Source organism: Leopardus geoffroyi, chromosome B3 (genome assembly GCF_018350155.1).
Source record: "Leopardus geoffroyi isolate Oge1 chromosome B3, O.geoffroyi_Oge1_pat1.0, whole genome shotgun sequence".
NCBI lineage: Eukaryota > Metazoa > Chordata > Mammalia > Carnivora > Felidae > Leopardus > Leopardus geoffroyi.
Genome location: NC_059337.1, coordinates 117,422,287 through 117,445,822, shown reverse-complemented (window position 1 = coordinate 117,445,822; position 23,536 = coordinate 117,422,287). Strand labels below are relative to the sequence as shown.

The 23,536-nt window shown below is 41.3% G+C and overlaps 1 protein-coding gene across 14 annotated transcripts in view; it reads right to left on the bottom strand.

Annotated features, from left to right (window-relative positions):
- RGS6 (regulator of G protein signaling 6) overlaps positions 1-23,536 on the bottom strand; it is a 606,196-nt gene that overhangs the window by 544,753 nt on the left and 37,907 nt on the right. For 13 of the 14 annotated variants that reach the window (XM_045451433.1, XM_045451428.1, XM_045451431.1 and 10 more), the window contains one exon: positions 7,279-7,382. In XM_045451433.1, coding sequence (XP_045307389.1) covers positions 7,279-7,362 — 84 coding nt within the window. In that variant the 5' untranslated portion in view covers positions 7,363-7,382. Of the gene's footprint in view, positions 1-7,278; positions 7,383-23,536 lie in introns of those variants that run through there. The other variant, XM_045451437.1, reaches the window with a different exon arrangement.

The window sequence follows — 23,536 nt, the reverse complement described above, 5'->3', positions numbered from 1 at the left end:
GCATTCTCCACATTGACCATATGACTTCCCTGCTTCAAACTTTTTTGCGGTGAATTTCCTTATGAAGAAAAACAAGGTCTCAGTGGTTTTCCTCTGCTTTGGGGTTAATACCTGCGTGAGTCAGAGCTTTATCAGGAAACAGATGGCACACATAGGACAATTCAAGAAAGGTTTATTTCAAAAAGGACCAAGTATCAAGAAGTGGCAGAGTATAGGAGAACCATAAGGAAACACTCGGAACCTCTGAGTTGTGCAAAACCCCTCACCTAGCAGTGGACCCACTGACCTGCTCCTTCCTAACAGAAGGGATATAGGATGTCATGTCCAAGGCTGGGTTATAAAAGAGGGAGACTCCCACTACCAACCCCCTTTCTTACTCTTCTTCCTTGCTCACTCTGTCAAAACGAGCTGCCATGTTGTGAGCTGTCCCGTGGAGAAACACATGCAGCAAGAAACTGACAGTGGAGGAACGGAGGAATGGAGGCCATCGCCCCACAGCACTCAAGGAACTGAACCCATCCAGCAACCACAGGAGTGAGCTTGAAGTGGGCCTCGCCCCAGGTGAGCCTTCAGATGAAACTGCAATCCCAGCCAATGTCTTGACTGTCGTCTTTTGAGAGACCCTGACCCAGAGGACCCACCTTAGATTAATGACCCATGGAAACTGTGACATAATAAACATCATGGTAAAGCCAATTAACCCCATTACATTTTGGGGTAATTGATTATACAGCAATGGAAGACTATACAAACTGGAGCTACCCAGATGCCCAAAAAGATGAGGAGAGGAAAAGGGTATCAGGACCCAGAGGAGAACAGTCTGCCCTGGGAGGAACAACGACCTTCAGTAAAGCGACACAGGTAGTGCAAAACTCTAGAGGGAGCCAGGGGAAGAAATATCTGGCTTTGCTCTTCTTCCTTCCTTTCGTCTCTCCCCAGGCTTCTACTGAGCAAATCTGATTCAAAGCCAGAGATTCCAGGATCCCTGCAGATGTAGTCTACCTCCTGGGGCAGAGAGCAGTATGGAGGGGGTAGAACATGGGCATGCAGGCACAAAAGGAAGATTCCCGCATGATGTCCTAAATCTTCGGCATGATGTATAAGGTCCTTTGTGATCCAGTCCTAATCTCCCCAAGTAGCTTTATTTCTCAGCCCCCATCACATAAACGTAGCTCCAAGAGAACAGCCACTTGAAGTTCCCAGAACTCAGTTTATAACATCACAACTCTGTCCCTTTCCATGTGGTAGTCCTTATGCCTCCTACGCTTTTTCTCCCCTTCTCTGCCAGGTTAATTCCTATTCATCTTTCATGAATTAAGGCAGGTGCCAAATCCCCTGGGCTGTCTTCTATGACATCATCATCCTCTCTCACTCTTTTTTGTTTTACTGTTTATTTTTGAAAGAGAGAGACAGAGCGTGAGCAGGGGAGGGGCAAAGAGAGGGAGACAGAACCTGAAGCAGGCTCCAGGCTCTGAGCAGTCAGCACAGAGCCTAAGGCAGGGCTCAAACTCACGGACCGTGAGATCATGACCTGAGCCAAAGTCAGATGCTTGACCAACTGAGTCACCCAGGCGCCCCCATCCTCTCTCTTGATATGGATTTCATGACCCTTCGACCTCCGTCATCATTCCTCGGCTCACCTCTCCCGATGGCCTCTTGCGATTGTCTAGTTACCCATCTCTGCTCCATTAGCCCACGGGTTTTTTTCAGGGCACAGACCTTATCTTGCATTCCTAGCACCCAACAGTGTCTGGCACACAAATGATACTCGATACATATTTGCTGATTAGATGGTTTCTAGTCCTTACTGTGCCTTGGTCACCAGAATCTGTAGGTTCCCTGACTCTCGGCTGCGCTGGCCACCACAACTGCCTTCTGTGAATTCCAAAACAGTGTCCTATTCCCAGCGTGCTCATCAGGCTTGCCTCTTCCAAGCTAAATGTTTTCCCCTTCTTGCTGCATCCCACTGCCTGTGTAACTAAAATAGGACCACATTTACTTTTTGGAAATGTGCCTAAAGCAGCTTCTGCCCAGGGCTTCCAGGGTCCTAGAACATTAGGGGAAGTGACCTTGGAGTATCAGGTCAACACAAAGGCAAGACCCAAATTCCAGCAGAAAAGGAGTAAATCAGTAGAAACTAACAAGTGAAGGAAGCCAGCAATGACAGACAAGCACACTGGCGTTTTCTTCTTTCTCTAAAACTTCTAATTCATCCCTAATGCTATATATTACTGACAATATCCAGTGCTGCTGACACTGTTCCTGCTGTCTAACATACAATCAGTGCTGCCAAATGATAATTATACAAATGTCTTAAATGTTACTAGCAAGCCAAAGAAACAGGTCACCACCAAGAAGATACTTTAACTGTTGAATGTTAAATCATTGCAACTAGAATTTTTCTTCTGATGCCTAACGACATTAGGTTTTATCCCCGTCCAATTTCAGTTACATAGGACTGTTTGAAATATTTCTAGAAAAGTTCTAAAGACCCTTACACGTGTCTACAGTCTCACAACATTGTTTTGACAGCAGAGAAGTGAATTAATCTATGATTAAAAACTTACAGAATGAACCTTTTAAATCATTGCAGAAAAGTATGTTTACCATATTTAGTCCAATCCCCTCACTTTGCAGAAGAGGAAACGAAGCCAAAGTAATATTTTATTTATTATGTTGGTGGGTTGGTAGGCACACGGGGTTCATTTTATCATGCTTCTTTCTACTTTATGTGGATACTGAACGTATTCTTTTTGTGTAAGGAGTATTTCGTGGTTGGGAAGGAAGGAGGAAAAAAAGTAGAGAATAGGAAGTCAAAATGAGAAACAGAGCTGGGAAAATGAAGTTCCCCATCCAGAGAACCAAAGCAGTACATGTAGGAGCTAGGGCCAGATACCCAGAGCTCTCTGCTCCCTGTTTGGCATCTTCCATCACACCATCCCATCTCCTGACCCAAGTCTGGGTCAAGTTAAGCTACAGTTTTCTCCGTCCAGCTACAATCTAATTGCTCAGAGTTCTACCAAATCAAATTACCAGTCCAGTTGGAAATTTCTCAAGAGACATTATTAACACCACTCAGAGAACTAAACAAAATCAGAAAGCAACCTACTTGTACTCAAAAGAATTCTGAGTTTAAAAAAGAAAGTAAACATTTTCGAAAATCTTTAACCAAGAAACAAGAGCACCAGCAAGTAGAATGAAGCTTTCGCATTACAAATGTTCAAAGTCAACCCAAGTCAAATCTCTGAGACTAAGCATGAAAAGCAAAGATCCGCCGCACGGTACTTTCACTTATTTAACTTATCCAGTGTCTGCTGAACCCCAACAATGTGGCAATGGTAGTTTGTGGTTGACACCATGGTGGTGGAAGGGACGCCGAGGGGGGCAGTCAGGCCACCTGGACCCAATCATGGCTTCACTGGGAAACCGCTGAGTAACTTCATGCAAGTTACGCACCTTCTCCATACTTTACTTTGCTCCTCTGAGGGGGTTACTAAAATCCCTTACATGTAACCCCATGACAGAAGCCTGGTTCTTCTACATCTGAAAGATCTATAAATAATTATAAAATCAAAAACCCACTTCAAAACATTAACTTTCTCATTACGGTGCTATGTGTACTCTACCTGGACATTGTAAAACATACTGAATAAGTGTTTCGAACCCAGATTCTCCCGAGAAAGAGTTTAAAGCTCAGGTTCCCAAGACCCAGCTCAGACATATGAAACAAAAATGCCATGGGGAGGGAGGGATGGAGGATCTCTTGAGGATCAATATTGTTATAAAACACACCTAAATGATCTGACATCCAGCCAGGTTCAAATATCATCCCTACGTTGGGCAATTCAATGACCCAGGATCTTTTGGATCCAAGAATGTTAAAAAAAAAGTTTAACAGGGTCTGGGTGCCTTAATGAATAATTAAGGTTTTCTTTTAAATAGATTTTTAATGTGACCAATACATTTTTCATATACACCTCCCAATCCAAAATGTGAATGTGAAGGATGGAAAAACTAAATGAGAAAGTCTGTTCAACTCAATAAATAAATCATGCCTTGGGAAAGTACAACTTCTCAGAGTTAATGACACAGAAAACATGAAAAGAAAATGAAGAGTATTCTGAAGGTGTAGGCCTGAGAAACCCACCCATCATTACTCATATGTCAGAAGGTTACCACCCTAAATGGCATTTAAAAGTCACAACAACGTTATGGACATAATCATCCCACTTATGACTCGGAAGTTCACCCAAAAGCTCCCATTTCTCTAGATTTGGCTTTTTAAATGTCAGCATGTGAATCAACACAACACAATGCAAGCAAAAACGTCACACTAAAAACATCTGACATGAGTAAGAAACAACCAGAGAAAGACAAAAAGGAAAGTACTATTTGCATAATTTTTAATGTAAATTTTTGTTGTGGACCTCTAAGAAAAGGCTTGGTTTTAGAGCTTACAACTTGAAAAAGAAAAAACACTATAAAAGAGGACTTCCATAGTACATACATGTCTTAAATTGACCTTGGTTGCAAGGTTTAATCTTTACTGACACCTTGAGGATAGTGTCCTACAATATTGGTTGTATTGGTTGTAGCCAACGGCTGGTCTATAGCACTGCGAGTAGAGAACTAGGTAAATATCCCATGACTGAAACGTAACCATGGCTTAAATTAGTCAAATTAACTAGGTTTAAATGATTCCAGGTCCTAGACCCATACTAAGCAATGCCTTCTTTCTTCCTAATAGATTGAACAGACGTAATATCCCTTTTATAGCAATTAACCATTATGGCAAATAACATGAACGCATAAATATCCCACATGCAAATTTGTCAAAAGGAAGCAAGATATGTTTCCAGTATAGAAACCAAGAGGCTAGTCGTCATATCTTTGAAGAACTATGGTAATTGACAGCTTTGTATCTAAATTAAACCAAGAGTCCCCTGCTACCACCTAAAAAGTAAAAATCAAGTTTGCACAAACCTGTAGGAAGTTTTCCTTTCAACATAATCCCAAATATTCTAGTAGAAAGGTGTTTGCATTGCATGACCTTTACATTTCTTACCAACCTTTAATAACCCATTAGTTTACAATCTCCTGAATAATACAAAAATATCTGTATTGTTTTCCTGTGTCTTAAAAAGGCAACTCACTGTACGAGCATACTTAAGTCAACGTATTAATAGTACCAATATTTAAACATCTTATAATTTATCTCCTTTCTCCAAATGACACTGTTTTTATAAGACCCTAAAGAAAAAAAAAGATTTCATTAAGTTCCTCATTTACTTTATCTAAATGAATCTTCACAATAACCCCATGAGGTACTGTCCTTCCTCCCCCCCCTTTTATTTTTCTTTTTAAAAATGAAGAAACTGAGGCTCACAGAATTACTAACTAACTCAAGGTCACATCACTAGGAAGTGGTAGCATCGCAATAATTTTAACCTAGGTCTGATTCCAAAGCTCATGTTCCTATGATCTTGGCTTAGGGTTTCCCTGGCGTGGGGTGGGTTAAGACGGTAATGAGGAATACACATCTTTGTATTATTCTGTATGCCTCACCAATTTGTAAGCTGTGTGCATCTCTTTTTTCTTTATTACACCTTAATAGGCTTCTCTGTTAGAGATGGGTTATCTAAGCATTCTCTTACAAAGCAAAGGATGAAGGAATTCGATACTCAAAGCGAGATTAGTTTTGAGTTCTATTTTTATAAGGAAAGAGAAAAATTCACCACATTGATCATCCAGGAATATCTAGTTCAACCTTGCCCATATGATTAGCAGAGATCAAACACACAGTCTTGCAGAATACACAGAACCCAGCAGACAACTCAAATATTTAGTGAAGTGAATGAACGTTAACTAATTTTCCTTATTAATAACGTAATCTAGTTAGATCAAATTTTCCCACACATGCAAGCATTAAACGTGTATTAATAAGCAGTTATTCCCTCAAATTCAACATGCGCACGAATAAAACTTATGTGCTATACCTCCTTCCTTGAAAACATCCTTCCAAATGTCCCTATTTGAATTAATAGCATCAGTGTCTTGCCAGTGTAACCCACAGCGACTATGTAACAGCCATCTTTGATTCTCTATTCCCTCCTAATTCTATATCCATTCAGTTTCCAAGACATTTTTAATTTAGACTCTTTAATTCCTTTGCTCAGTCCCACTCAATTCTGAGGGGCATTTCCCCTGCTAGATTAGTATCCTCCTTCTTTCTCACAGATACAGAAATACCACCACCACCCCCTCCCCCATTAAGTCTCCAGTCTACCTTCACAACAACGTATCTGGCACAGTGGGGCAAGACTCATAATCCCAAAGGAAAATGTTGATTTTGCAACTCCCGGCACAAAAGTTTTTCATGATTAAATTGTCTGTGATTCAACATTCTAAAATCTGGCTCCATCCAAACTGTCTTCCCAAAATCTTACCTCCGTTACTCCATGTAACTCACCTATGCCCAAGCTCACTAGTTCTGGTTGCTGTTCACTTTCTCCAGCCCTTTGCCTTTGCTCAATGCATCTCGCCACTGGAATGTTGTTCTTTCCACTTTCCACATAAAGCAGTCCTACCCATCCTTTAAAATGTGAATTCAAAGACCACTCCACCAGTCCACACCTGGCCTCTGAGCCTGGAAGTAATCACTCCCTCCTCTGATTTCATATAATACTGTATTTGCACTTTTCTTTTGGAAATTAACACTTAGACTATTACAGACTCTGCATTTGTGTACATCTCTTGTCGTCACCAACCACAGACATCTAATTCATGCATACCTCTGTATCTCCCACGGCATCTAGACCAGATCTTATACATACTATGGGTTCAAAAACAATCAGTTGATAAATGTTACACAAAGGCTTTGACACTGAAGGAGAATACGTCTCCATCTGCACTGCTTAGGCAATCTCTGCGTTTAAAGAAAACCAAAGCGGGGGAGCCTGGCTGGCTCAGTCTGTACAGCATGCGACCCTTTATCTTAGGCTTGTACGTGCAAGCCCCACGTTGGGTGGAGAGATTACTTAAAAACAAAATCTTTAAAGAAAATCAAATCGTATTTTTCAAGTGTTCAATATCAAGTATGACAAAAACTAACTTCTTTGAATTTTAGAATTGGAAAATCAGAGGACATGAGAAGAAAATGATATTCATTTATCAGTTTAAGCAGAAAACATTTGTCAAGCTGTCAACCATCAGTCAACCCTGCACGGAACACAAACACATACACAAGCAGCACCCCCAGCATTCAACAAGAGGCCTTACTTTGCGGTAGACTATCATGTTTGGAGAACTGTCCTCTGGGTCAGCAATCCCCACTGCTCTTTGATCCCCAGATCCCTGAGCCATCCCGGATGTCTTCACTCACACTGCAAAAATAAATGAATAGACCGTTAAGACATGAAAAAATTATACAAAGAAAGTCCTGCCATGCAAAGAAGTATCTTTTGGCAGGTGATATGAAAATAAAACATGATAAATTTCTCATTTTTCCACATTAATTTAAGCAGTATCTTAAAAAAATATCTAGGGGATAACTAGGGTCTTGATCCACATACATTCTCCTAATCCCAAAGCAACATGTTCTTTATTTTCAGCCCAGAATCATGTACCCTAGAGGTGAGCTTATGCTGTCTTAAATAATCTCCTGAGGACAGATGAAGCCAATCATTGTGATGTTGATTTTGTCTTACCAAAGCTCACTTCTTGATTAATTCTATGCACTCAAATCTGAATATTTTACTAGGGAAATGCAGATCAAAACCACAAGGAAAGACCACTTCATACCCACTAGGACAGTCATACTAAAAGACAAAAACCTCAAATAACAAGTGTGGCAAAGGATGTGGGGAAATCTGAACACTTGTACCTTGTTGATAGGAATGTAAAATGGTTCAGTTGCTATGAAAAAACAGTTTGGTGGTTCCTCAAAAGTTAAACATAGAATTACCATGTAACTTGAAAATTCAACTACACCCCCAAAGAACTGAAAACAAGTATTCCAACAAATATTTGAACACAGATGTTCCCAGTAGCACTATTCACAATAGCCAAAAAATGGAAATGGCTCAGTGTCCATCAATCGATGGCTAAACCAAATATCGTCTCTCCCTACAATGGAATAAAGTTCATCCGTAAAAAGTAATAAAGTGCTGATACATGCTACAACACAGATTGGTCTTGAAAACATTATGCTTAGTGAAAGAAGCCAAACACAAAGGTCACTGCAAAGGACTGGACGTTTATGTTCCAACAAAATCCATATGTTGAAATCCTAACCCCTGGCTTGATGGTATTAGGAGGTAGGGCCTTTGGGAGCTGATTAGCGCCCTTATAAAAAAGACGCCCAGAGAGCTCCCTCCCACCATATAAGGACACGGCAAGAATAAAGTCATCCATGAGCCAGGAAACAGACTCTCACCACACACCAAATCTTTTGAAGCCTTGATCTCCAGAACTGTGAGAAATAAATTTCTGTTGTTTATAAGCCAGCCAATCTAGGATATTCTGTCATAGCAGCCTGAACAGACGAAGGCAGTCACACATTGTAGGATTCCATTTACGTTAAATATCGAGAATAGGTAAATCTATCGAGACAGGAAGCAGACAGGTAGTTTCCAACAGCTGGGCAGAGGATGGAATGGGGCCACTGCTTAATGGACTTGGGATCCCCTCTGAGATAATGAAACATTTTGGAACTAGATAAAGGCGGTGGATGCAGACCATTGTGAATGTATTAAATGCTACTGAAACGTATGCTTCGAAGTCGTTAATTTTAGGTTGTGTGAATTTTACCTCAATTGAGTAAAATGAATATTTTTTAATTTGACCTTTTTAAAAAGCCTCAAAAGATAACAGTGACAACATATGGAATTTTTGGGTAAAGAAGTTCAGTTCTTGGTATCACACTATATTTGCTGTGTGACTTCGCACAAGTTAAATAACCTATTGGGTTCTCTTTGTTAACTTCCTTTTAAAACAAAATGTTGAATGCCTGCTGTGTACCCAGAACCACACCAAGGCAGCTCTCTCTACACTGCTCTCATCAGTAAAATGTGAATTCTACTGAGTATTCACAGGTAAGGGTCTAATAAACTGAGTGTAAAGGTATCATATAAAGCCATAAAAGTCCTATACAAATGTTATCTCTAAGCTAAGAGCCTGCCTGGGTTATTTGCACAAAATCCATAGGCTTTTCATCAAAGAAACTTTTACAAATACCACACTTGACAGAAAAGGCCATTTCAATTTAAAATAAAAGCTCAGGAAATATTTTATTATAAAATAAGTTGGTACCAAAGGTCATTCCATAAAAACAAATTTGGGCAGAAGATGGGGAAGAGACAGGAATTTGTCATTTGTGCTAAGAATTTAAATGCCCAAAGTATACCGTTTGAATGTTGCGTGCTTTCTTTGTCATTTGTGAATTAAGACGCATTTTAAAAGTTAGATTACATGAAGAGATAAAGAACGTGCTCTTACCTCTATGTGCTGTAATATCAGGGTTTCTGTGAATATAGTGTTACATGGAAAAGCTAATTATTAATTCCAATCAGTGGCTTTTAAAGTTAAATGAATAACACGCTGTTTTATTTTTAATGAACAGCTACTTATTTGCCTACTCCTTTGCCTCAATACAGAATATGACAGAGCATGAAAACCAAAAACTGAGTCCATTTATGTATGCTCATTTATCTATGCAACAGAGGCATTTTGGGTCTCTGGCTTTATTTTTAAATGAACACTTGACTTTAATGACCATATTATCTCCCACCATAATAATGACCATATTATCTCCCTTGTTGTTATAACAACAAGGTTGGGAATGACCTAAAAACAATCCTGTTAGCCCTGCCTTCGCCTCTTCCTGGCCAATTCCCCCAACACACACACACACACACACACACACACACACACGCACGCACGCACAGAAACATTTCTAGTGTTATAATAGGCTGACGGTCCAGGACTAGGACTTTAGACTATCAAGTGCAGGCAGACAAGTCTCCCTATTAGGAATTTCAGTGAATCTAGTATATAGTAGAAAAACTTCTATTTTTGGTTCCTCTGGCAGCTCAATGTCATTCAACTTTTCTGTGTCTAGAAAGAATCATTGCTAAAATAATGATATAACCACTTTCAAGCCCATGCGTCAACAGATGTTAGACAAATGGGATGCAAAACCTACACAGGTAAGGATGTTCTAATTACATTCATTGACTAGGAAGCTAGGGCTCGTGACATTAAAGGGCTAGATTCTCATTCATTACAATATATGAAATATTTATTAGTTTTTTAAGTTTACTTATTTATTTTTTGAGAGAGAGAATGAGACAGCATGAGCAGGGGAGGGGCAGAGAGAAGAGGAAGGGAGAGAATCCCAAGCAGGCTCCGCACTGTCGGCACAGAGCCCGACATGGGGCTAGAACCCACAAAACATGAGATCATCACCTGGGCTGAAATCAAGCAGACACTTAACCAACTGAGCCACCTAAGCACCCCTAAAATATTTATTTTTAAATGAAATATGATAGAAATGAAATAGGAATAGTTTAAATTTCATGGTAGTGAAAACCAAAAACTTCATCTTATTTATGCTACATGTATATATGCACACAGTAAACAATTCAGGGCCTTTTATTTTAATATTTAAAGAATGTGAATGTTTTTCAGTACAAAACTACATTTCACAAAACTACAAAACTACACAAAACCACATTTCAGTAGAAAGAAACACAAAACTACATTTCAGTAGAAAGGAAACACATTAATGATATTCTTTTCCTAAAATGGCTTACAGCTAACCAAGGGAGAAGCTAAAAACGTGTTCAGGGCTTGATTTTTGAAAACTCCGAGAAGAGACAGACAGGTAGCACAGTGGTTACAAGCTGGAGTCTGTTATCAGACAGATCCACATCCAAAATTAGTTTGCATCACTTCCAAGCAGCGTGATCTGGAGCAAGTTACTTCACCTCTCTGTGCCTGTGTTTCCTTATCTGTCACTATAGTCCCAGAATAGCGGAAAGACTTCTGAACTGGGTGGCCTGGGTCTCCTACCTTGTGTGCAATTGACTAGCTGTCAGAACCAGGTCAAGTCACAACTTCCCCGGACCCCAAGTGGACAATAGCTGTAAAACCCCACATCTCCAGTGTTCCTTCCAGCTCTGCCCTGGAACCTCAAAACTTTCCTTCAAATGCTCATCAGAATGTTCCGTACCACCTCTCTTTATCCTAGCCCATGTCCTGCATTTATGGCATCACTCACGCTGAGCTTGTCAAGGAATCACCAAACTGCTGGAGTGAAGCATCCTCTCTCCCAGACTCAGCATCCCCAACCTTGAAGCGATTTCTGTAATACCATCACCCACCACCAGGGGCAGTGGGACTCAACATTTCTTCTTGGAGCAACCCCCCCCTGAGCATCCACTCAGAAGGTGGGCTGGAGATATGAAGATATGGTAGGCCCTGGAGATATAAAGATAAATCAGACACAGATGATCTCATTAAAGTGTTGAGAGTCCAGGAAGAGTGACAGACATGTCCACAGAAACAGGACGTCGTAATGTGTGGGTATTCGGTTATGCCGGCGCAGGGCAGAAGCTGGCAACTGAGATTACTGCGAAGGATGAAGAGGAGTCTGGGGGAAGCAGAAGAGGCCATTCCAGCCTAGGGGACAACACAGGCATCAAGCATGGCCACGTGAAGCCCCAGAAGCTGTAGGCACCCAAAAGAAAAAAAAAAAAAAAAACCATGAGGACTGATCTGATCTCAAGGAGATTAAATGGGACAAACGTGGAGTGAGAAATAACAGGGCTTTGCACCTCTCTTTGTTTACTTGTTTATCAGGAATCTCCTCTACTAAAGCCAGTTCTGCTTGGGCAGAGTCTTTGTTGGTGGGGTTCATCCTGCACCTAGAACAAGGTGTGGCACACCTGATATTTTTGAATGAATGATGGACTTGATAAGATTCGACCAAGATGCAGCGCACTCCTTCTGGAATACCCATCCAGATAACAAGCCACTGAAACTGCCCCACAAAGAAGGCTCTTTCTTGACAAAGACCTACGGACAGAATCACACTTTTCCCCAGAATTTATTGATATGGGCCAGCCCTGAACTCAGGAATCCACTTTTGGAATCCATGAGCAATTTAGATAAGAAGGAACATGTGGGAGGATGGAAAGTATAGTGAGGAGACACCTTGTCAATAACAGAACAATTGAGTATCTATGACTCAAACTGATTAGTAAATCTTCTGCAAGTCGGGACTGCAATTTACTCCAAACTTCTATTTCAGTTGTAGCTTGCAGTTACAACAAATGCCAGCTGTTTTCCTTTGTAATGCCAGCCTCTCTGGAGCAGCCAAGACTAGGGTCCAGCAGATAACAATGCTGAGCCCAGCAGGTAGAAAGACCTCCATGATGTGGAAAAGGAAGTGGCTTTGAAGTCAGACAGGAAATAGCATCTCAGCTCTGGCCACACCAAGACTGCCTTGGCAATTGAGTACCTCCCCCCACCTTCCCCCACCTTCCAGCTCTTCACCTGGAAGGTGAGAGTCCTCTACTTTGCAGGGTTGCTTTTGAAGAGGAAATCAAATAGGGCATGCAAATTCCCTAGCGCGGAATGAACGCAGCAACTGGCCAGCAGTCTGGTTTCCAGCCACTATTTGGCCAAGTGAAATTCCCAGGGCATCAGCATCAGAATCATTGGAGAAACGCTTTCCCCACCTCAGGCATTCTGAGATGGAGCCATCAGCTATTTAACAAGCTTCTCGGGTGATCCTGACGTACACCTAAGAGGCAGACCACTGCAGTGACACTCCAATGCCACCGAGATCACTGTCACATGAAGCTAAAATCCTTAAACATCCTGCCTGCCCTTCTTTGTGTCTAGCCCTCAAAACCCTATTCAGGGAAATATCTTGCAAGAGAGGTAATCAAAGCCTAACTGTAACAGTCTGAATATCTGTGCTACCAAATAAGAATTTCTGTTGATGTTATTTCCTCTCCTCCTATTGTATCAACCTCACACTGTTTGCTCCGGCCCATTAAAACCCAATGGATTTTTTTTTCTGACATCAGCAATGTCAAGCACTTTGGGGAGAAAAAAACTTTACAAGAAGTGTGCTAGCTCAGTAGTACAAGCTTGTTTATATAGCTCTAATCTGACTGAGAGGGCAGGAACCTCCAGGGGGGAGAAGAAAGAACAACGGTTCTGAAGAACAAATACTTCTTTCTGTTATAGTGGTCTGCCAACGTGACACTTCCTATACAGACGAACTCAAAGTCTAGCTGCTCAGTGACAGAGCGAGAGACGCCAAAGATCTTAAAGCAAGATGCGAGAGCTCAATCCTTAGGGGCCAATTTTGGTGGCAACGCTGGGCACCCAGGATATAATCGCTTGATCATCTCAGGACTTTGGTTAGCATTTGGTGGTTCCCGAAAGCTGGTCCAAGGAATTGAACCAGACCAGCAGCCTCAGAAGCACCTGGGCTTGACTCTAAAGATCCATGTTCCTGGGTCCCAGGTGTCAGAAATTCTGATCTGGTGGGCCTACGGTGGCCCCTGGAGATTTATCATTTAAACAGTCCCCAGGTGATGTGAAAGCCCAGTCAGGTCTGGAAACCACTGCCCTAGATTCCATGGAGCCTGCCTTCTCTTCACCTAACCCCTTCACCCCATCCCATGCTGCCTACTGTCTGGGCAGCCACGTGGAGGTGGGGCTCCTTCAGACTCCCTTGTATTTAGGAAGAGACTGCACTGAAAAGAGCAAGGGTCCTGGAGTCAAAGAACAGGCTCCCAATCCTGGCCATGCCACTTAGTGCTATGTGGCCACAAACAACTTAGTGCTATGCTTACTTAGCCTCTCTGAGCCTTGGTCTCCTCATCTATAAAACGGAGTAAATGCTGATCACCGGCATCAGGGGTTCTCAGCCTTGCCTGCTCCTTAGAATCACCCGAGCAATGCGCCACAGCAACTCTTAACAGGTGGCTGTTATTATCCCCATTCTACAGATGAGAAAACTGAGGCCCAAAGTTGCCAAAAGTAAAATAGCTTGTCAACCAAGAAACTAAAATCCAAACCCAGGACCGATTCCAGTGCCCACACTTTCCGACGTGGTCTCCAGGGACATCACCTATGGAAAGAATTTAAGACACAATTTTGTGAATATACGAAATTTAAGTATATATTTAAATATAAAGTAGTCAGCACCTATATATCACATAGGAAGTACCTAGTAGTAGGTACTTCTGGTACATAGTTCAACTGGTACTTAGTAGGTCCTCAACTGATTTGTGGTTCCTACCTTCTACTTCCTAGTGCCTCAGTGAAGCTGACTTCCCCCTACCAACCCAACCTTAAGACATACAAAATAAATATAATCCTCTTTAAGTTGCCACAGCTGCCTTACAGCCTAAACAAATTTTTGTTCAAGCTGCTTATAAAGATAAATATTTTCGCATTCCTTATATTAAGCAAAAGTCCCAAAAAATTAAGCTGGGAGGGAGAAGCAGAAAGTTTTTCATATAACAGGATGTGCTTGGCCTTGTGATGTGGCTCACGGTCCTATTGCTGCAATCACTGCTCAAAGTTCAGGTCCACCCAGGCATCCTCTCTCACCAGGGCTCTGGCCCCCACACTGCTCTGGACACCCCCAGACCCTGCCAACTCCCCATCCACCCTCCCTGCCTTTCTAACTCTTTTTCTATAAACAGTATGCCCACTATGTCCTTCTACCTTGTCTTTGAAGTTTGACCTTCAGTGACCTTCATGAAACCTGGCTTCCCCCAAGGACGTCCCCTCCCCTGGAGCCCAGTTGTTCTCACCCCACGTATCTCGAACCAGGAAGTAAGGTAAGCATCGTCCCGGCTCCACATTGCTGCTTCAAGTGATTTCCCTCCTGTCTTCCTACACAAATCCCTGCTCTCGTGACACTCAGACCATCTAGCTGCGCCACTTTCTACCCAATCTCACTACTGTGTCCTGCCTCCCTCCTGTTAAGCCTTCCCATTTCCCGAGGACTCCTGCTTCTGGTTCTCAGAGGTTTTCTTCTCCATCCCTCACTCCTTCATCAATCTCAGTGACGTGAACATCAGAATCAAAGACCTATCTGGAAAGCCGGTTCCTCCATCCTTCTATTTCCCCACCTGAACCCTCTTCCTACAACGCCTCTTCCTCGGCCACCGTCTCCCACGGCCACGTGCTGAACCCCATCATCAGTGTGACTGGACCACCTCACACCCCAGTTCACTTACCAGTTCTTTCCAGTTCACTTACTCTACATTCACTGCACACATTTTTCAAGCTTATTTAGACATTCAGTCCATGGGACTCACAAGCCTTTACTCCTCCTCCTCGCTCTGCCTTCACGTTTTTCTCTCACTGGTCCTTTCATTTTAGCCACTCACAGTCACACCCTTGCAAATACCCTTAACTGCCTCACTATGCTCTATCTGTGGCAGATTCCCAGGCAAAACTCCAACGTTGATGGAACCAGAATATCCACCACACAATATCCATATAATATCTGAAGACCCAAGCTCACACCCAAGCAGGTATGCTCTTTGTGGCGGGAATGAGAGAGAAAGCACACAACCAGACCGACTGGCTGCGTTTTAAATGCATGAGCACAAGCTTCAAATTTCATCAACACTGCCCATCAAATCTAGATGTTTTCCTACCAAGTTTGCTCTCTGTTTGTCTCAAGTGGCCATCCCATACCTTATCTTTGTTCAAGCTGCACACACTGTTGATGGCCTCACTTCAAAATTCATTGAAGAAACGGAAGCCAGCAGAAGGCAAATCTCTCAACTTCAGGCACCCTCACCTAACCCACCATGTTCTTTGTCTTCCCTCCTGCTGCAATAGAGGACGTGTTGCTGTATTTACTAGAATGAAGTCATTCCACTCTTGCTTTTGATTGGAAGATGACAGCACATACCTCCTTACTCATCCCCTGCCACCACACGGGTGAATGGGGCTCCAGTATAACAACAGATTACAGCTCAAACACCTCCAAGACACAAACTCTCTGAAGACTCATTCGAAGTCAAGAGAGGAGACAAAAACAAGAACACGAAGGGAATCTGAAGTTTCTAGCAGCTACAGCTATAGCAAACATTAAACACAGCTCAACTCGGGGCGCCTGGGTGGCGCAGTCGGTTAAGCGTCCGACTTCAGCCAGGTCACGATCTCGCGGTCCGTGGGTTCGAGCCCCGCGTCGGGCTCTGGGCTGATGGCTCGGAGCCTGGAGCCTGTTTCCGATTCTGTGTCTCCCTCTCTCTCTGCCCCTCCCCCGTTCATGCTCTGTCTCTCTCTGTCCCAAAAATAAATAAACGTTGAAAAAAAAAATTTAGAAAAACACAGCTCAACTCTTGGCCAATTTAAATAAAATCTCACACTCAAGGCCCAGTTACCTTAATTCCCATTACCAGATATACCATGTTTGGCTTTTGACAAAACAATTACAAGGCACACAAAAGGCAAGAAAAGACACAGTCTGAAAGGACAACCAATCATCAGAACCAGATTCAGGACACAGATGTTGAAGTTATCAGACAAGAAATTTTTTAAAACTATGATTAAGTATGTTGCGGGTTCTAATAGACAATGTAGATAGTAATGAAAGCAGAGAGATGGAAACTCTTTAGGAAAAAAAAGGTACATGTTAGAAGTCAAAAACACTGTAACAAATGAAAAATGCCTTTTAAGGGCTCGTTGGGTCAACTCAAAATGGACAAGGAAAGAATCAGTGAGCCTGAAGGTCAATAGAGACCCCAAACGGAAATACAAATCAAAACCACGAGGAGATACCACCTCACACATGTCAGAATGACTAAAATTAACAACACAAGAAACAACAGGTGTTGACAAGGATGCAAAGAAAGGAGAACTCTCTTGCACTGTTGGTGGGAATGCAAACTGGTATAGCCACTCTGGAGAACAGTACGGAGGTTCCTCAAACAACTAAAAATAGAACTGCCCGATAAGCCGGCAACTGTAGTATCAGGTATTCACCCAAAGGATACAACATTACAGATTTGAAAAGGTACATGCACCCCAATGTTTGTAGCAGCATTATTAACAATAGCCAAACTATGAAAAGAGGCCAAATGTCCATTGACTGATGAACAGATGAAGAAGAGGTAATATATATACAATGGAATATTACTCAGCCATCAAAAACAATGCAATCTTGCCATTTGCAATGATGTAGATAGAGTTCAGCAGAGTGTATTATGCTAAGCGAAATAAATTAATCAGAGAAAGACAAATATATGATTTCACTTACAGGTGGAATTTAAGAAACAAAACAGATGAACATACGGGAAGGAGGGGGGGAGTGAAGAGACAGAAACAAACCACAAGAGAACAAACTGAGAGTTGACGGAGGGAGATGGGTAGGAGATGGGCTAGATGGGTGATGCGTATTAAGGAGGGCACTTGTTGGGATGAGCATTGGGTGTTGTATGTAAGTGATGAATCACTGAATTCTCCTTCTGAAACTACTGCATATTAGCTATTTAAAATTTAAATTAAAAAAATAGAAACCCCAAACTGAAAAAACAGAGAGAGAAGAATAAATCTTTACAAACTGAGACAAAATGTCCAGGAACTATGATACGATATCAAAAGGTATAATATAAGTGTAATTAGAATACCAGGAGAAGAAAGAGAAAGGAGAAGAAATATTTGGAGGAATAGCTGAGAACATTCCAAGGTCAGATACACACCAAACCACAAATCTAGAAAGATCAGATAACTCCAATCACTGTAAATTAAAAATATATATATAACACCAAGGCACATCATATTTAAATTGCAAAAAATCAAAGACAGAGAAAAGATCTCAAAAGACATCACAGGGAAAAAAAATCTTACCTACAAAAAAACAAGAATAAGAATTATAGACATCTTCTGAACAGAAACCATGCAAAAACAAGAGAGTGAAGTGAAATATTTAAAATATTGACATGGAGCCTGTTTCGGATTCTGTGTCTTCCTCTCTCTGACCCTCCCCTGTTCATGCTCTGTCTCTCACTGTCTCAAAAATAAATAAAATGTTAAAAAATAATAATAAAATAAAATAAAATAAAATAAAATATTGACAGAAAAAACATCAAACTAGAATTCTACATCTAGTGAGATTCTTCTTCAAAACGAAGGACAAATAAACTTGCTTAGACAAATAAATAATAAGTAAGTTTATCACTAGCAGATTTGCCCTTCAGGAAATGCTAGAAGTTCTTCAGACAGAGGAAATTACTAGTGTCAGAAACTCAGATCTACAAAATAAAGAGCAAGCCTCAGAGAAGAAATAAAAGGAAAATAAAATATTTTATTTTCTTATTCTGAATTGATTTAAGAGAAAGGAATAAGGCTCTCTTGAACAATGTGCATGGGACAGGAAAAAAAAATTTTTTTTTTCAAAGATTAGGAAGATCAAGGCCTAACACAGAGCTCCGGAATAGCCTTTACCAACCAACAAGTTCCAAGATCGGCAAGCTGGGGTCCAGGGGACAAATCTAGCCTGCTGCCTATTTTTGTATGGTCTGTGGACTAAAAATGGTTTTACTTCTTATGCGTTTGTTTTGTTCTTTTTGTTTGTTTTTACACTTTTAGATGGTGGGGGAAAAAGTTAAAAGAAGAATGATATTTTATGACACATGAAAACTGTATAAAATCAAATCTCTGTGCCCAGAAATAAAGTTTTATAAATAAACACCTTTGTTTACTTACTGTCTGTGCTGCTTTTGCACTACAACAGCAGAGACCCAGTAGCTGCAAGAGAGACCATATGGCCCACAAAGCTCAAAGTATTTACTATTTGATCCTTTTCATAAAAAAATTTCCTGTTCCCTGAGCAATCCCAACCACTTAATTTTTCAGAGGATGAACCCAAAGTCTGAGAGATCAAATTATATTCTCACGTCATCTTGCCGGTTAGTAACAGAGCCAGTATTAAAATTTAGGTCTTCGGGTTCCAAATGTCTTTCCTCCCACGTGAGAGGACTCACATTTTATTAGTATGAGTCCTAAGATCATACAGGGTCTAATACTCCTGACTATAGGGCCTGCAGAAGCAACTCTTGTTATTCTCTGATTTCACATGATAAAGACTGTATCACTGCTGGGGAAGAGGTAGGAGTGACAGAGAAGCTTTGCCAATTGTTATACACAGAAGGGAATGACTAAGAGATAAAGAGGAGGGCGTGTTCCCTGGGGACCCAAAAAGAAAGGCACTCCTATTGGCTTTTTTTTTTTTTAAAGAATGTCAGTTATATTCCTTGAGATTTTGTTGTTTTCTTTCTTCTTCTTCTTCTTCTTCTTCTTCTTCTTCTTCTTCTTCTTCTTCTTCTTTTTCTTCTTCTTCTTCTTCTTCTTCTTCTTCTTTTTTTAAGAACAGGTAAAACCAGAATCTTTTTACCCTAAAACCAGGCATTTAAATATCAAGTGCATCTCTTCTAGGACTCCATAATATATACATTATGCATATTCCATAACGCATACAGTGCTAGAGAGCGTAAGACTTAACAAACAAAAATATCTATTCATGAAGTTCATCAGGCAGGAGCAATATAGGTCAAAGAAATAACAGTTGAATAGGATTCTGAGGGTTCGTTACATTTTCACTCATATTTGATGGGCGACAAAAATAGTACGATTAGCATGTACCACTTCCTACAAAGAGGGTCTGCCTTGTAACAGAACAACCCTCAAGAACTAGAAAAGCCAGATACAATTGGAAAAAGGAGTGCTCCTAAGGACACAGGATGACCTTAGGGTGTCCAATGAGGACATAGGAGACCAAGATCCAAAAGAAAAGGGAAGTGCAGAGCTGAGCCGGACATTCCATTCAACTATCCTGTAAGCATCTAGTCAAATTCAACATCTACTCGCAAAACTACTCTTAGCCAATTCTGAACGTAAAGGAACATGCTTAATCTGATAAAGGATATTTACAAAACATAGCAACCATAATATTTAATAGTCACACTTTGAAAACTTTCCCACAGATTAGAAATGAGACAAGGTTGCCTGCCATGACCACTTCTATTCTTTGTTACAGTAGAGGTCTAAGCCAACGCAACAGGCAAGAAAAAGAAATAAAAAGAAAGGAAGCAAAGGGAGACTGCAAAGGAAGAAGTAAAACTGTTTCTCAGGTAATTTGATTGTGTACATGGAAAAGCTATAATAATCTACACGGAACTATTAGAATTCATAAATGAACCTAGGAAAGTCACTGGACTCAATGTCAACAAATAAAAATCAACTATATTTCTGTATATCCACAGACCAACAACCAGAAAACATGTTTAAGATGATATCACTTATAATAGCATCAGCTGACTTCAAATACTAGCAATAGCATATAGTATATAGAAGAAAGAGGTGCAATACCTTTACCACATGGAAAGATACAAAACACTAACAAAGATAAAACCCTAAATAAATAAAGGGGATATACCGTATTTCAAAAAAAATTTTTTTAACATTTATTCATTTTCGAGAGACAGAGTACGAGTGGGGGAGGCGCAGAGAGACAGAGGGAGACACAGAATCTGAAACAGGCTCCAGGCTCTGAGCTGTCAGCACAAAGCCCGACGTGGGGCTCAAACTCACAGACCCAGAGATCAAGAACTGAGCCGAAGTCAGACGCTTAACAGACTGTCACCCAGGCACCCCAAGGGATATACCATATTAATGAATAGAAAGAGTCAACATTTTAAAGACATTAGTTTACTCCCTAAATTGGGCTAGAGATTTAATGCAGTCCCAATTCAAAATCCCATCAAAAGAGGATTTTAAAATTTATACAGTAATGCAAATGTCTAAGAATAACCAAGCTATTCTTAAATAACTCGACATACACTATCAGATATGGACTTATTATTAAGCTATATTAAGACAGGGTGGGATCAGTATAAGAGCCAAAAAGAACAAGGGAAGGGACTAGAAAGCAGACAGGGCAATAGGCAGGGCAGGGGTTAATCGGATATACATATGGAAAACAAAATAAATATGGATCTCTTTTGCATGCCATAGATAAAAAATCAACCTTGGCTGGATCTTCGACCTACATATAAAGGCGTAACAACAGGGCTTCTGCAAAGTGGAAAAATAACTTCACAACCTTAGGGTGAGCAAAAATTTCTTCAGCAGCCACAGAAAACGATAACCATAAAGGAAGAGGTTAACAGATTGGATTACATTTAAAGCAAGATCTCCAGGGGCGCCTGGGTGGCTCAGTCGGGTCACACTTTGGCTCAGGTCATGATCTCACGGTTTGTGGGTTTGACCCCCACGTCGGGCTCTGTGCTGACAGCTCGGAGCCTGGAGCCTGCTTCCGATTCTGTGTCTCCCTCTCTCTCTGCCCCTGCCCCGTTCATGCTCTGTCTCTCTCTCTCTCAAAAAATAAACATTAAAAAAAATTTTTTTTAAATAAATAAAGCAAGATCTCCTATTCATCAAAAGAGAGTTAAACAGCAAGCCACAGAATGGGAAAAGATATTTTAAATACCTATGACTGGGAAAAACACTTGTATTCAATTTGTTTAAAAAAAAAAAAAAACAGGGGCGTCTGGGTGGCTCAGTCAGTTGAGCCTCCGACTTCAGCTCAGGTCATGATCTCACGGTCTGTGAGTTCGAGCCCCGCGTCAGGCTCTGTGCTGGCAGCTTGGAGCCTGGAACCTGCTTCATATTCTGTGTCTCCCTCTCTCTCTGCCCCTCCCCTGCTCATGCTCTCTCTCTCTCTGTCTCAAAATAAATAAAAATATTAAAAAAAAAAATTTTTAATAAATAAAAACAATGTTTTAAAAACCTCCTACGAATCAATAAGAAAAAGACAACCCAATCTTAAAATAGACAATCAACTTGAACAGCGACTACAAGACATTAAGTGAAAGTGACAAAAAAAAAAATTGTAAAGGCACAACGAGAGCAAATCAAAACCACAATGAGACACCACTGCACACCCACCATAAAAGCTAAAATTAAAAAGTCCGACAATCCCAAGTGCTGACACGTATGTAGAGAAACTTAAACACTCAGCAAGTGACAGGAGGAATAGAAAGCGTTACAACCACTTAGGAAAACTCTGTAAGAATCTACTAAAGTTGGACATATGTATCCCGTGCCCCAGCAAACCAGCCTTCCATGTACATCCAACAGAAATGCATTCATATGTGCACCAACACACACACGCACAAAACCGTTTACAGCAGCATTATTCCTCACAGCCCTAAACTGGAACTGTCCCAAATGCCTGTCAACAAACAGCAGATGAATAGACAATTTGTAAGATATTACAAAGTGGTTGGCTACCCAGCAATGAAAAGTAGACTGCTCCATACCACAACACAGATGGCTCAAACCATGCTGTGCGTAAGAAGCCACAAAAAAGGCGGTATGTATACCTGTGTATAATTCCGTATATATTTCATACATTTCAAGATGTGGAACACCATGGTATTAGGAATCAGGTTAGCAGTTACCCCTAGGGAATGTGGGGGTGCAGTTACTGGGAGGTGCATGGGGTCGTTTCTGGGGAGACTGGTAACATTCTATCTCTTGATCTGGGAGTGATAATGCGGAGGTATTTACTGCTCGAAAATTTATCGAGCAATGATTTGCGTACTCTTCTGTGAGTATCTTATCGTCTAAAATTGTATGTTTAAAAAAAGGACAGCGCAAATATTCTGGGGGAAGGATACAGCATCTGTTCTCAAGGTGGCACTGACCTGTCTCAGGTACAGCCATGCCCATATAACTGCAGGGCTGTAGGTGACGTCATGTCACCACTGTATACATTCACTCTGGCCTTTGTGCGGCAGCTACAGAACAGAAGCGGTAATCCTTGAATGAGGAAGCTGGTATAGAAAGGAAACGAGATTAGAAACAAACAGTTGAGGGGCACCTGGGTGGCTCAGTAGGTTAAGTGTCTGACTTCAGCTCAGGTCATGATCTCATGGTTCCTGGGTTTGAGCCCTGCATCGGGTTCTCTGCTGGCAGCTCACAACCTACAGCCTGCTTCAGATTCGGTGTTTTTCTCTCTCTACCCCTCCCCTCTTCACACTCTGTCTCTATCCCTCTCTCTCAAAAATAAGCAAATAAAAAAAAAAAAAAAAGAAACACACGATTGAGGAAATCTTTCGTGTTATCCAAAAAAACCTTTATTTTGGATAATGAAAAATTTCCAACTCTTATAAGGTATCTCAGAGCTCTCAAACAGTGGCCGAAACACTCTGCATTTATTCTACTGCCCAACAAATGAAACCCAGAGTTCTTCAGCCAGGTTAGAAGACTGAGGCAGCTACTTCTGGTTGCCCCGTATACTTTTTGCTATCAAATTTCCTTCTTCTGTTAGGGAAGGGTGGGCCCGTGGACTACTCTGGCCAGAGGATGCTGTGTGATGGGACATGCTGATTAGATCAAGCTGCACCACTGGGACTGATCTGGGGCTTTCCCTGAGGCTGAGAGAAGGACATTGGAAGAATGAAGACCCTGTTCCCTGTGATGGGCA